The sequence below is a fragment of the Egretta garzetta genome, unplaced genomic scaffold, assembly GCF_000687185.1.
Source record: "Egretta garzetta isolate BGI_Z169 unplaced genomic scaffold, ASM68718v1 scaffold310, whole genome shotgun sequence".
Classification (NCBI taxonomy): Eukaryota; Metazoa; Chordata; class Aves; order Pelecaniformes; family Ardeidae; genus Egretta; species Egretta garzetta.
In genome coordinates, this window is record NW_009258296.1 from 983,223 (window position 1) to 996,223 (window position 13,001).

Below are 13,001 nucleotides of genomic sequence, written 5' to 3' on the forward strand. Positions count from 1 at the left end.
CAAGGTTACTCAAGATGATAAAGAGGGACCCACCTCTTGTGGTCTACCACAGGCAAGGTTACTCAAGATGATAAAGAGGGACCTGCGGCCTTCCTTCAAAACAACCCCTAACGACCACCATTGCCCACGCTCAAGAGGAGGAACACCTGCTTGAAGAAAATTTAAATACGAGATGAACAAGGGGTGATGAATATTAATGTAATAGTTGTGAAACATGATAAATATGTAAACTAGCTCTGTATAAATAAAGGCCAAAAGGATGTGACCTGGTGCGCCTAGGTGGAGCTGCAACTCCGCGGCCGCCCAGCGCTGCTTTTGCTCCTTCACTTTAAATAAACCCTTGATTGGACTTATGAAGTAGTGGTCTCAGTGTTTGACCATAACACTAGGAAGCCTCTCCTGATGAGAAATAATACATATTACATAAGTAACTTCTTTCCTAAAACATGTTAATGCCAAAACACATACACAGGCAGGTCACAAACCTCTACAATTAAGGCCTAAGTAGAAAGGGAGTTAGAAAAGTGGAGAAAAACTGGTTGAGTACATAATCTTTTCTTCAAAACCAAGCCTCCTTTCTACTCCTCACCCATTTCAGTGCCATTTTTTTCCAGGTATACTTATTAACTTAATTATTTCAAACCAAAATATATTCAAATATGTCAAAGTCTTCTAAGAAAACAGTAATGAAACACAAGCTCTAAATAGAAAACTATCAGGACAACATCAGCCTTTAATTATTCATACATTCATAGCAAGATCACCTGCAGGCTTGACTGACAGCATGCCATCAACTGAGATGTCAGCGAACATTGAACTGTTCTGCTTTAGAGAGGAGCATTTATAAGGTGAAGTCATTATTTTTTCTTCCTCTTTTCTTCTTTCACTAGATTTTTTAATCTATTTTCTTCTCACCACAAAATACACCTCCACAGATTTTTTTTTTTTAGTTCCCATGACAAATCATGTTTTACTTCACTAATTTTTAATACTTCATTTACAGTAGTAATTTCTTTTTACAAGATTGGTAATAGTGCAGTGTTACTTTATGACACCCACTGCAGCTGACAGTTTTCTTTGTTCTGGGTCAGGCAGCTCAATTCCAACACATAAGAGCATCAGAAACATAATTATCATCCTGATACGGTAAGATTTTTCACCTCATCCAGAGAAAGAAAAATTACTAGCTAATCAAAGTACATCAAAAAATAGCAATGACAACTAATTTTAGACTGCTTTTGTCAAGTGATACAAGACTTGCCTTTTTTCTGATTTATATCTACACACTGCTAGCAAGAAACCTCACAGTGCCTTTCCTTTTTCCTACTATCTATCCTCTCCATCTCTCTTCTTTCACTTTTAATGGTCTTGTAACATTCAAATAACCTACTTATGTAATATGTTGTTTATGCCAGCCATAATCTTTGTCACCATAGGTTAAAAGTGATAAGGAAATTGAATACAGCAAAAGTAAGATAAGCAGAGAACTCTATTTGTCCAAGTACTTGTTACATTGGAAAAACTAGCACCCACAAAACACAAAGTAAGTCTCTGGTCACTCATCTGGCTAACTTTATGGCTAGTAATTCCCAGGGATCAACAATCCAGGCTACTGGAGCAATCAAGCACTAGTTGTGGTATGGTTTGGTTTTGCTCCAAGAGGATCCTGGAGCCAAGGATTCTGAGGAAAATTTGATTCATGGAATCCTAACTCATCAGTATTCCATATATTTTCATAACATAACAAAACCAGTTCAAACCAGCTCTTGGCAGATCTCCCTCTCCCATGTAAGCATATGATTTATAATAACATATTAAGCTACTACCTTAAAGCTAATAAGAAATGTTCAGTTGATACTCTGTTCTCCAAACAGGAATCTGCAGGTCTTCTTTGAGATACCTGCCATCAAATACTTGAATCATGTCCTAAGGCTCAGCCATGTCAACCTCCTTTGGTTAGTGCCTGTTTGAAGCTTTCTCAAGGAAAACGCCCAGCTCAGCAACTCTATCCCTTTCCTTTATTTGGAAAAATACACAACTATTTCTTCAAGGGTTGTCTCCATGTAAGGATGGCAACCTCCTGCAACTACAAGGCCAATCCCCGTAAAACCACTGCTGTTTGCAGCTGCTTCTTATTCTAAATTGCAGTGTCATTTCTACGAAGCAGCAGGATTTCCTGGCACCTCAATCACACCAACTTTTTGTTCTGCCTTATCAATTTACATATCTGCAAGGTGCCAGTGATTGTAATCAGATTTCAACAGAGCAGGTATTCTCGTTTCCATCTTTCTGTTGAATAAAATACCAGTTAATAGCTACGCATGCCTTTTTCAAACCATTCTCCAACTTAAAAGTAGTAAATTCTATGAAATGCGTGATTCCACTGTAACCTGTTACTCTGATGCTGGATTTTTTCACTTGCTTTAAGCTGCGTTTTTGGCAAATGCAATACACTTAACAGCTTCTTCAATGTTGTTACAAGAAAGTTTTATAAATTTGAGGTCATACATCTGACCAATCCCTTAGATATTCCATTTCCTGTACATCTTCTACTGCTACTTCTGTAACACCTTAGGAAGTACCACCTGACTGCATTTAAAAAAAATTTAATTTCATAGCCATCGCTCCTGTTTAAATAGCAGTAAAGATTGGAATTACCTCATTATTGGCAGAGAAAAGAGGAGATTTCCTAATTGCTCTATTCCCACAGCAGTGAACAAAAAAAATCTAACCCCTTGTGAGCCTCTGTCTTTAAAAACAGACGACAGTTTTCCTATGAATATGAACTATGATACAGCTGGACTTTCTCAGCTCTATTCTGAAATCAAAGGTTGCTTTAGCTTCTTGCCCAGCCAATTCACAAACACACAAGTGCTGATTTGACTCTTTAATTCCCCATATCACTGGCTCTTTAATCTTCTGTGTTTTCACCTCTCTTTTAGATTTTAAAACACCTGAACTTGTACTGTTTATATGGATAATCATATTTTCATAATACTGTTTCATTCTCAGCCTCCTCTGATCTAGTATGGGCGTCTCACTGGCACATTTTAGTGAAGCAACTTGCCTTTTGTATACCTTCTTCCTGAAGGAGTGTATCATCAGCCTTGTCCCTTGTGCAGTGCCTCTGTGAGTGCCCAGTGCTTCCTTCCTCTGTTCTTCCTCCTTCCTTCCTCCCACTTACTCCACCTACGTCTGAGTATCATTTGTCCTGCCAGGCCATGAAACTTGCTAGAACTCTGAAAAAATATTAAGTTCACTAAAAAAAAAAAAAAACCCAACTTGTTTCTCATGGTGTTCCTTTTTAGCTAGAACAACTAATTCAGAGGAGCTATTTTAAATTTTTTAGAAATATTTGTTTGTTGCCATCCACATTTCCAGAAATATCAAATCAGGTCATTTTCTACTCAAGGTCTGCCTACTTTTTTTTTTTTGTTAGTTTATTTTTACTTTATGTCTCCATTCTATTCCTGATACCATTTGTTATTCCTTAGAAATCACTGCATCAGACATGAGTAATCAACAAACTTCAGACTGCTTCATTAATTACTCAATTATAAATATTCATCACTGGGAACAAAATTACACAAAATAACAGGAGAGAATTCCCCACAGCTGATGGTACCAACTGTGACTTGCCTGGATCCTGGAGCATCTTATTCTCCCAAGCCACAAATTAAAACAAGCTATTTATTCCCTTCCTGCATTTACAGCATTTAAGAGCACAGAATGATACTAACTCATGCCACTGAAAAATAAACATCTATTTTCATGGCACACTTTCTCATTTACAGTTTGAAACTCTGAAAATCTGACTCATTTTTCCAATTTCTACCCTGGAAAAAATTTGCTTTGAAAATATCAAACACATTATGAAAATTCAATGGATGCCTCAGACTCCATAAAGGCTATAGATACAGGATTACATTAGCACAAACCTGTACTACCAGTGAAACAGATAACTCTACCTTGCAAGCTAATCTCAGTAGCATATTCCAGACAACTGCTATAAGGCATTCCCTTCCCTGCCACCCACTTATTTTCAGTTAGATGAGCTCCCTAATACGCCTTATCACCCAGCTGTACATACACCTATGTCATCATACCAGTGGTGGAGGGAACCAGCATCCAGATTTAGAGGTCAAGGGTGTCTCTTTCAGCAAGCGTATTCTGGTAGGCTTCTTCCTCATTCCTTTTTAGCTTTCCCTCCTTCCCTCTTTTCATTAGTACAAAACAGCTCTGTGGTTCCCTATATTGTTAACACACTCTGGAGACAGGAAATACAAACACAAAGCGTTAAGCTGAACTTTGAGGGTAATCGGAAAGACTTCAGATTAAGTAGGGAGAGACTGTGATCCAGCCTCGGAGCCAGTACTATTACCCTCTTTTTTTGCTGGCCTACTGTAAACATGTTTTAAGTATAGCCTAAAATGCCCAGGTATGTGAGTATGATTAGGCAATGACAATATCCACTGCAATTCAATATCCATGCAATTCTTCACTTTTAAGTACCAATCACTAAGGACACAAAGAACAATTATGCAACCTTTAGATGGTCATTTGACCTCTGTAGGACATAAAAGACGATAGACTTAAACTAAATCAAAACTTTGAAGACTTATGTTTGGAAAGCAATCCTTCCACATGTGAAATGATGACATTTTGCTTCTCCAGCAGTCTCTAGATAAAACTAGCAATTTCATAATTCATATGAATTGTTCTGAAATTAAGGAAATTACATATACTAAAATGTATTAAACTCCACTTCTTGATTTTTAGTAAATATCAACATTGTGACTGACACTAGAAGCATGATCCTTACAACTACACAAAAAGTTTTTTCTAGGTTATATTTCCATATATAGAGAGTTCATAAACATGGACTTCTATGTGTAACCTCCTGGAAATTAGAGATCACTGCTCAAGAATTCCCTTCCAACTTTAAGCCTCAGCTAAATATTCAAGAAACATGTTTAGCATGTTTCCACTACCCTGAATACTTATTAAAAACCACAAGTTTTGAGCATTTATGAAAATTTCTGACTCTTTCAAAAGGGAGTATCAACTACAAACGAAATGTTAAAATAGTAAAGAATGAAAAATTCCAATGTTGCTATGCATGCTCTTATACAGTTTTTATTTAGTCCTTACTGTATGCAACATACTACATAACACAGTCAGACTGACTACAGTGACAAAGAAGAGTATGACTTTTTAAGAGCTTATCTTCAGAAGTACCCAAATTTATGAATAGCTCATCAGCCATACATCTGAACAATTGCAACTACTCTCTTCGAACGTGATTTGCATTTCAAAACACTTATGTCTTAAGGAGAGGCAGGCTTGAAAGAACCAGTTTCAAAAAAGGTAAAATCTCTCTTTTTTTACCTGTAAACAAAAAGTAATGAGGAATTGTGCTAGTCTCCATGCCAGTGAGATCCAGTCTGACATGGCCTCCTGACACAGGTCCACAAAATAGGTCACAATAGGTTCGGCAGAACTTTTCTACTAGTTCTTTGCAGTTTCAGCAGAATCAGTAACACCAAATTACTTAAACAGGAAATCAAGGTCTGTTTTATTGCTACACTAGGTACCGCCTCTTTGGATATTCTTTTAATCACTATCTACCCCAGGCGCTTCAGCTGGACATTACAGAAATGCAAGATTATTCATAACAAATGAGGAACCATACAGTTCAGTGATGTCTGTGATAACAGTTGAACACTGCATCTGAAAAGAAGCATTTAATTACAGAACATACGCTAGCATTAGCACTTCTACCGAACTGTACATTTATGCTTGCTGCATTCACTTTCATAGCTTTCATAAAGGCAAAATTTCCTGAATTCTTCAAAAGTACATTGATATTTTAATCTAATAATAAGGTCTCATAAAATAAACTAGACAGGTACTAAATATTTTTAAAAGGTAAGACATATAAATTGCTCAAATAAATATCAAGATACCATAATCATTTTTTAAGGAGATAATTTCATGTTTTCCAGTACTTCCAACAAGGTTATCTCTTTCTAGAGTGTTTCCCCAAAACTGCTCAATCATCCTTTAATACCTTCTAAAAATATACTTTTTCCAGAGCAGTCTCATGAAAATCACACAATCTGAGTAATTCAACCCATCCCCCTTACTTCCCAGAATTTCTCCTTTTCTGTATATCTGATATCTAGGACTCAAGCTGAAAAAACAAATGTATGTGCCTGATGGATTCATGCACCTATTCATGTATGCCAAGGGAAATAATGCACAGGTAGCTTACAGGACCCAGTACTGAAAGGTTTCAGTGTCATGGAATGTCTTTCACTGGTGTCATTCATATCAAAGATACTCCTCCTAAGACCACAATGAGGAAATGAGTTCCATTCCAGTCACTCATTAATATCAACAAAGCCATTAACTAATTTATGACAGCACCAGAAATGGCAATAAATAGGGCAGAAAAAAGGTGGGAGAATCTCCCATTAGAACTCGCAAGGCTGTCTGCTAGGAAAATTACCTCTTTAATTTTAACCCAAATGTGTTTAATCCTTTTCTTAAACCATAAAGAGATAGGATCCCATGATACTTTAATGAATAAGGATTCTTAACAATGATCGTGAGAAAGCATTTAATTCTAAATACGCTTGTTATATATGTCCATCTGATTCGTGTTAATATGGAACAGTGCTAGGGCCGCATGATGACATACCCTTGTATAACCACAAGCCTAAGAAGGGCAGAGAGGTTAATGTATGTAGTTCTTACCTTGCACATCCCCCCCAGCCGCCTCCTCACAAGGGGAGGGGGAGGGGGGCTGGCCGTGTCCCCTGCCGGGCGCCTCAGCAGAACCGGTTAAACCGGTTCTGGTACTGACCAAAACAAGAGGAGTTTAAGACCCGCCTATTGCTGGGGGATATATAAACCAGGAACAAGAACTGTATGGGGTGCGTCTTGGTAGAGCAGAGGCTCCCGGCGCACCCAGCGCTGTTTGCTTGCCTTTATTCGTTTAATAAATTGCTAATTTTGATTGAAACCCTATTTGGGACTCGGTCATTTATCACACGCTGGTAGCCATGCTGACTCAACACTGCTACATACTCCTAGGAGTTAGGGAAAACTTAACACCTTGATGGGTTGGCAAAAAGTTTCTCCTTCCCAGTAATGAAAGATGTTTTATACACATTATTCCACCCACAAAGTGGTTATGACAGTGTCTAAAATAAGCTTTTATTTTAAATAATTTTATAATACTTATTATTAGTAAGAATTCCTGAAACAGAAGTATAGTTTTGTTAAAATTGCAACATTAACTTCTTAGTTTGAAACTCCAGAGCTCTACTGTGCTAGCAAACAACTGAAAAACTTCGAAACAGAACTGCTCTTTTTTCATGATAAATATATTACAAACATTACAATCATGTAATTTTTTTCTATTTTAATAATTATGCTATTGATCACTGATAAAACTAACCAGCCAATTTTAAGAACTGATACAGCCCTTATAACTTCTGGAGAGACAAAAAAGTCTGTATATTTAGACATATATGTAAATATATGTACATACCCACATATACACATACTCTATTCCTCAATTTTGCCCCCTTTTTAGTACTTCTGCATAAAGGTGGTAAAAAGCATGTTATTACAAAAAACATGTTCTAGCACTAAAGAAAACCTTCCTTCTTGATCATTAATGTATTTTCTAGTATCAAAAGCCCAAACAGGGAAATGCTGAAATTCCATGTGTTCATTTCCTCTACTGAAAACAGAAGCGTGCCCTGCTTGTGCTAACACCTGGTTTGCATCCACATCTCTCAGCTTGCCTAAACTCATCCCACAAAGCTTTTTTAAGCAATTTTTTTTTATAACACATCATTGTTTAAAACAAATAAAACTGAAGTCTTTATAAAATAGTGCATAGGTTAAATTGCAGAACATTGTACTAGTGTTAAATTAGAGGAAGCATGTTGGAAGTGGCCATGCAATGCTTGAACTTTGTTATTCAAGTCACTTTTCTTTGGGGTTAGAACCATAGATTATAGACTCCTCTGGAAAAGGATCCGACATCCGTCTAAAAAAGCACCATACACATAATTAGGAACAATTTAAAGAATTCCCCTATGAGAATATAATGTAATAGTATTTCCCCTATGCGTTATAAATGGGCTTTATTTTCAGAAAGGGAAGGAGAAATATGACAGCATTTTATACAATGAGCTTTACCACTGTATTTACGGGTTCATCACGTACAGAATTTTACTTAAAAAAATGTAGCAAGAAAGATTCTAATGACTGTGATACGGAAACTTGTTTTCTGACAGGCATTAGTTTCTGGAATACCCTACAAAAGACTGAAAAAAAAGCAGCTTGAGACTATTTGTTACCATGCTTCATTATTGCTTTATAAAATTCCCTATGTGTACAACTGCCACGAAATGTCTAAAGAATAATACTTCGCAGTGAAAGAGAAAAAGAGTCAAAACTAAAAGATGTTAGTGATGTAGATGCTCAAAAGAAACCTTCAAATGCTCAAAACACACAGACAACACGGAGAGGAGGAGTCCTATACCAGCTGAGTGTTGCTAGCAGTCTCAAAGACTTCAGTAAGGGGCAGGTAGACACAGACACGTTGTGCGATTACAGAAGTGCCCTACCTTTGCATGCAGTCAAAATTCAGAATTTTCATAACTAAAGATACTATATAAATATATTGAGTTAAATTTCCTAAACTCATACCAAAAATAACTTTTTGGGAATGAGGAAGAGAGAGGGAAGGGAAAGAAGTAATGAACATGACAGAGACATTCATGGACTTGATGGTGCTCATGGTTTAGCAGTCGACTTACCTAACTACCAGATGTACAATTAAAAGGCCTCATCCTGCTCCCTAACGTGGATGCTAGTGAGAAGACTCTTAATTTCTATTAGCATGACTGAAATGAAAGGTAACTATGTATCTCTAGTTTGGGAATGAAAAGCAAGTATTCAATTACACCAAATTTCTTCCTCATCTTTCAACTTCATTCCTCTTTTTTAGATACAGTGAAGAACTAACAGCCATTAAAATCCAGCTTTGAACATTACAGTAAAACAATCAAAGCTGTAGAAGTCTGGAGTGGACTGTAGTTTCCCTTCTATAAAGAGCTTATCTTGAAGATTTCTGCACAGCGCTGTATACTTTCACAAATGCTAGGTAAAATGCCAATACTTCTTGCAGTTTCATTTTGCAGTTCATTTGCTATCATCAATGTACTTTACGTAATAGATGAAGGAGATTTCTAAAGTTGATTATGAGAGACTAAACCGGAAAAATCTGCATCTCTAAACTTATTACAATATTGACAAAAGATTAGTTGTGAAGGAATTCTATTAAATACTATGTAGACTGATCTTTATGCTGTATGATCAGTTGTGTAAGCCAGGAAGGAAAAAGAACATTAAGTACTGAAGTGAAAATAACCTTCCTCTTCTGGTAAGTGATGAATCCCTATTCCCTGCACACACTTATTCCAATACACAAAAATTATTTACTCCCACTCAGAAACAGCAAATACAATCACTCAGACAGGCCTGAAGTCTGCAAGTCCATTGGGGTTTCTTGAGCAAAGAGTTTGTATGTTTGCCCACAGGACAGTAACAGGATTCACCAAGGATGAAATGAAAAAAATGGAAGAGAATGCTCATCATCCTCAAAATTGGTCAGCATTACTAAATTGTACACTCTTGCACTTACGTTTAAAATCAATGTGGGCGAAGCTTTCAGCTAGTAGCTACATACCTGCCACTCTGGTCTGTAGTCCATGTAACAGATCTTCCCTCCGGTTTGGTTTTGTACCATATTCTTATTGCATGAGGAAAGTCTGTTGGAGTTTGAATTCCCGATTTCCTTATCTCCAAGCTCCAAGCGCCAGTAGCAAACAGAAGCTCTCCACAGCCAGGCGCCTGGCTGCAGCGAGTAAAATAGTATAGCTGTTCCTTCCAACGATCTGCAGGTAAAGTCACAAGTTCATGTACAATCTGATTCCTGAGATTTTCCAGCTCCTTTGAAACATCAGTGAGCTTGGCAGACCTTGTGAATTTTTCAATGCCTGACACAGCAGCAACATCTACTTCCTCAACCTTTAGCACGGATAAATCACAGCAGTCCAATACCAGCAGAAAATCCTTGTTCCCATGATTCTCTATGTCACAGCAGTCCTTTGAACTAGAAATCCCAGAAGCCTGTTCCTCATTGCTATGGTTACCATTTTTATCAGAAGTATCTCCTTCACCTTTACCACAGACAGCAAAATCATTATGTTCCATTTTAGATGAACAGGCTCGCATATTTGTCACAGGAATGTGGCAGAGTTCAGATGCTCTCATTTCACAGGTTTCATCGAACGGTGACTGGCAGCCGTCTTTGCCAGTATGGCTGGTTTTCCTGTACCGGCTCCCAGTCTCAAAGAATAAAATTATGACGCCTTCAATAACTTTACTTTTAAAATCCACATCCAAGTCCAATATATAGTGCTTTAAAAGCATGTAGCTAGTGTTGGCCATTAAGGGCAAGTCATCCTTCATGGGGTCTAGCTGTGTCTCCATGTTTCAGTCTATTGCACAACAGTTTTACAAAGCCTTAGATATTTCTTACATATGATGTCTTCATAAACAGCAAGGATATCCAACCTCTCAGTGCCAGAAATAATTTTGATATTACAGTATTGAAATTAATTGCAGTTCCTCCACTTACTGCGTTCTATAAAACAAAACCAAAAAGAAATCAGGTAATCGTTTCACAACTGTTTCTGAAATGCACTAAAAGTCATTTAAAGTCCAGTTGCCTATATTAAAAATAGTACAGCCAAAGGGTGATTGTGTCTCTACAGAATGGCATCAAGCCAGCTGCTTCAGGATTTGCCATCAAGAACCACTGGCTTTATTTTTCAGAGATCTCCTCTTGTGAAAATATTTCTAAGACAGCTTTTCTAAGCTGACAGAAACAAACTTTACTACAGGCCTCCTGTTGACTCTCTTCACCACAGTAATCCTTTAGAAAAGATACATGGTTATGCAACATCTAATTGAATTTGTTACTGCACTGTTTGGTTTTAAGGTTGCTGTATTTATTTCAAAGGTACTACCTCAAAAGATAGTGTTCATTTTTCTATTGTGATTCTAAGTAACAAGAGTAAGCCTAAATCAGCTTAGATGTTTTAAAGTTTTGAAGTAATAATTTCATATATACAATGCATCCCCATGGATTAATATACTTCCCACATTACAACTGGTCTCATATCAGCAATTCTAATAAATCACAAGAAAATGAGCCAATTTACGATGAGTGCATTCCAAGTATTCCTTTGAGATTGCTCATGAAGTTTTTTCAAATTTATAGTTAAATACTTACAGTATATGATTACATCTTAATAGCTGGAAACCCATTAACACTCGGGATAGCAGCATCATACAGAAAATAAAAGGTCTTCTCACTGGAAAATATGTAAATACCTATAAAAGCAAGAAAATATTAAAATGCATCAACATTTGTTGCAACAGCAGACAGAAGTTCATCATAGAAGTTTAACTGTCATACATTCTCTGTTTGCTATGACCACTGAGCTAAAGTTATGCACTTTTAGCTCACTTAAGTCCTTTTCATCTACTTTCTAGACTAGAAATAGAAATCAGAGGAAGAAGCAACTATTAAGGCATGCAGTTCTCTCCCTGACAGTTCAGTGACACTTTCATGATAGGCATCAAGTGTGTCCATAAGTGCCTTAAGTGAACAGATATTCCCTTGTGACATTCACAGTTTCACAGCGTCATCATAGACTTCAGAACCCAAACTCAGTTTTTGTGAGTTCTCAAAGTCAGCACAGAGGAGAACCCGGACTCCCCCAAGACTTGATATTTCTTTTGGAGGAATCCAAGACACAGGCCAAGAAATTATCTATATTGTTCCCTGAACTAGCTTCACACAAAGCACACAAGACATAGCAAGTATCTCCCTTCATTCATGGCTTTCTACCAATCAGAAACAGCTCCTACAGGGATGTCTTTGAAGACAAGCCGAGAAAAACCCTTCTTTCACTTTTATAGCAATCCTCCTGTACTTTTGCAAACATAGCAGGGCACCAAACTCACTTCAGAAGTCCCTCTTTCACTGAAATAACCTAGTAAATTCAGAATAATTTGAAGATTGTCTGCAAGAGACACTCATTGCATCTTTTGAACTACTTCCAGTAGATACTTCTCTGGTCTCTGTCTGAGAGTTTTCCAAACCTTTTCTCCTAATTTAATCATCTACTTGTTCATCGTATCAGTTTACTATTTTGAGTGCTTTCAAACTTCACATATTTGCAAGAAAACAGTTTGCACCTTGCACTGCCTTAACTGATGCGTAGATCTGTGCACTTTCAGAGTTCAGCCTTGTATCAGGATCCAAAAACGGATTCATGAGCTCCTGTGGAGTCCCAGTGATTTCAGTGTGGCTTTCCAAAGATTACTTATCTTTGCAGATATATGTGCAATGTCGATCTGTGTTTTGCCATTTTGACTTTAAAGAAAACCAACAAAGGAAGATGAAGAATTAAGTATCCTGAAATGCATATTGGGCCCTAATATCATCGTAGATATTGCTTCCTACTTAATTTAACGAAGTCCAGAAAATAGTACAGAACTGGAATTAAAGCATTCAGGAAGACCCGTAAGAAAGGCTCAGGGAAGATTCAAACCTCAGCCTGGTGAATGAGTCATATCTATAAATAGCATATGGCCATTACAATCATGTCATCATCTTGACACCTAACTGGGAATATCAGTAGGGCAAACAAGGGTTCTGAACGCTACAACATGAGCAATGCATCTACAACGTCTGTCCGTGATGCTGTGGACTGAACTTGATCTTATCTGGATTTTTTTCTCACTACCAACACCTTATGACTTCTGACAGGTAAGCTAAGTTTTAGTGGTAGAGAAGAGAAAAAGTGACCTGGCAGAGAAAAAACCCAACACTGAACTGGCAT

General features: G+C 37.3%; 1 protein-coding gene across 1 annotated transcript in view; it reads right to left on the reverse strand.

Annotated features, from left to right (window-relative positions):
- Positions 1-11,479, reverse strand: part of AOPEP (aminopeptidase O (putative)) — a 202,357-nt gene extending 190,878 nt beyond the window's left edge. The window contains 2 exon segments of the mRNA XM_035893902.1: positions 9,773-10,732; positions 11,384-11,479. Of these exon segments, the coding sequence (XP_035749795.1) occupies positions 9,773-10,578 (806 nt within the window). The 5' untranslated portion in view covers positions 10,579-10,732; positions 11,384-11,479.
- Between the last annotated feature and the right edge of the window lie 1,522 nt (positions 11,480-13,001).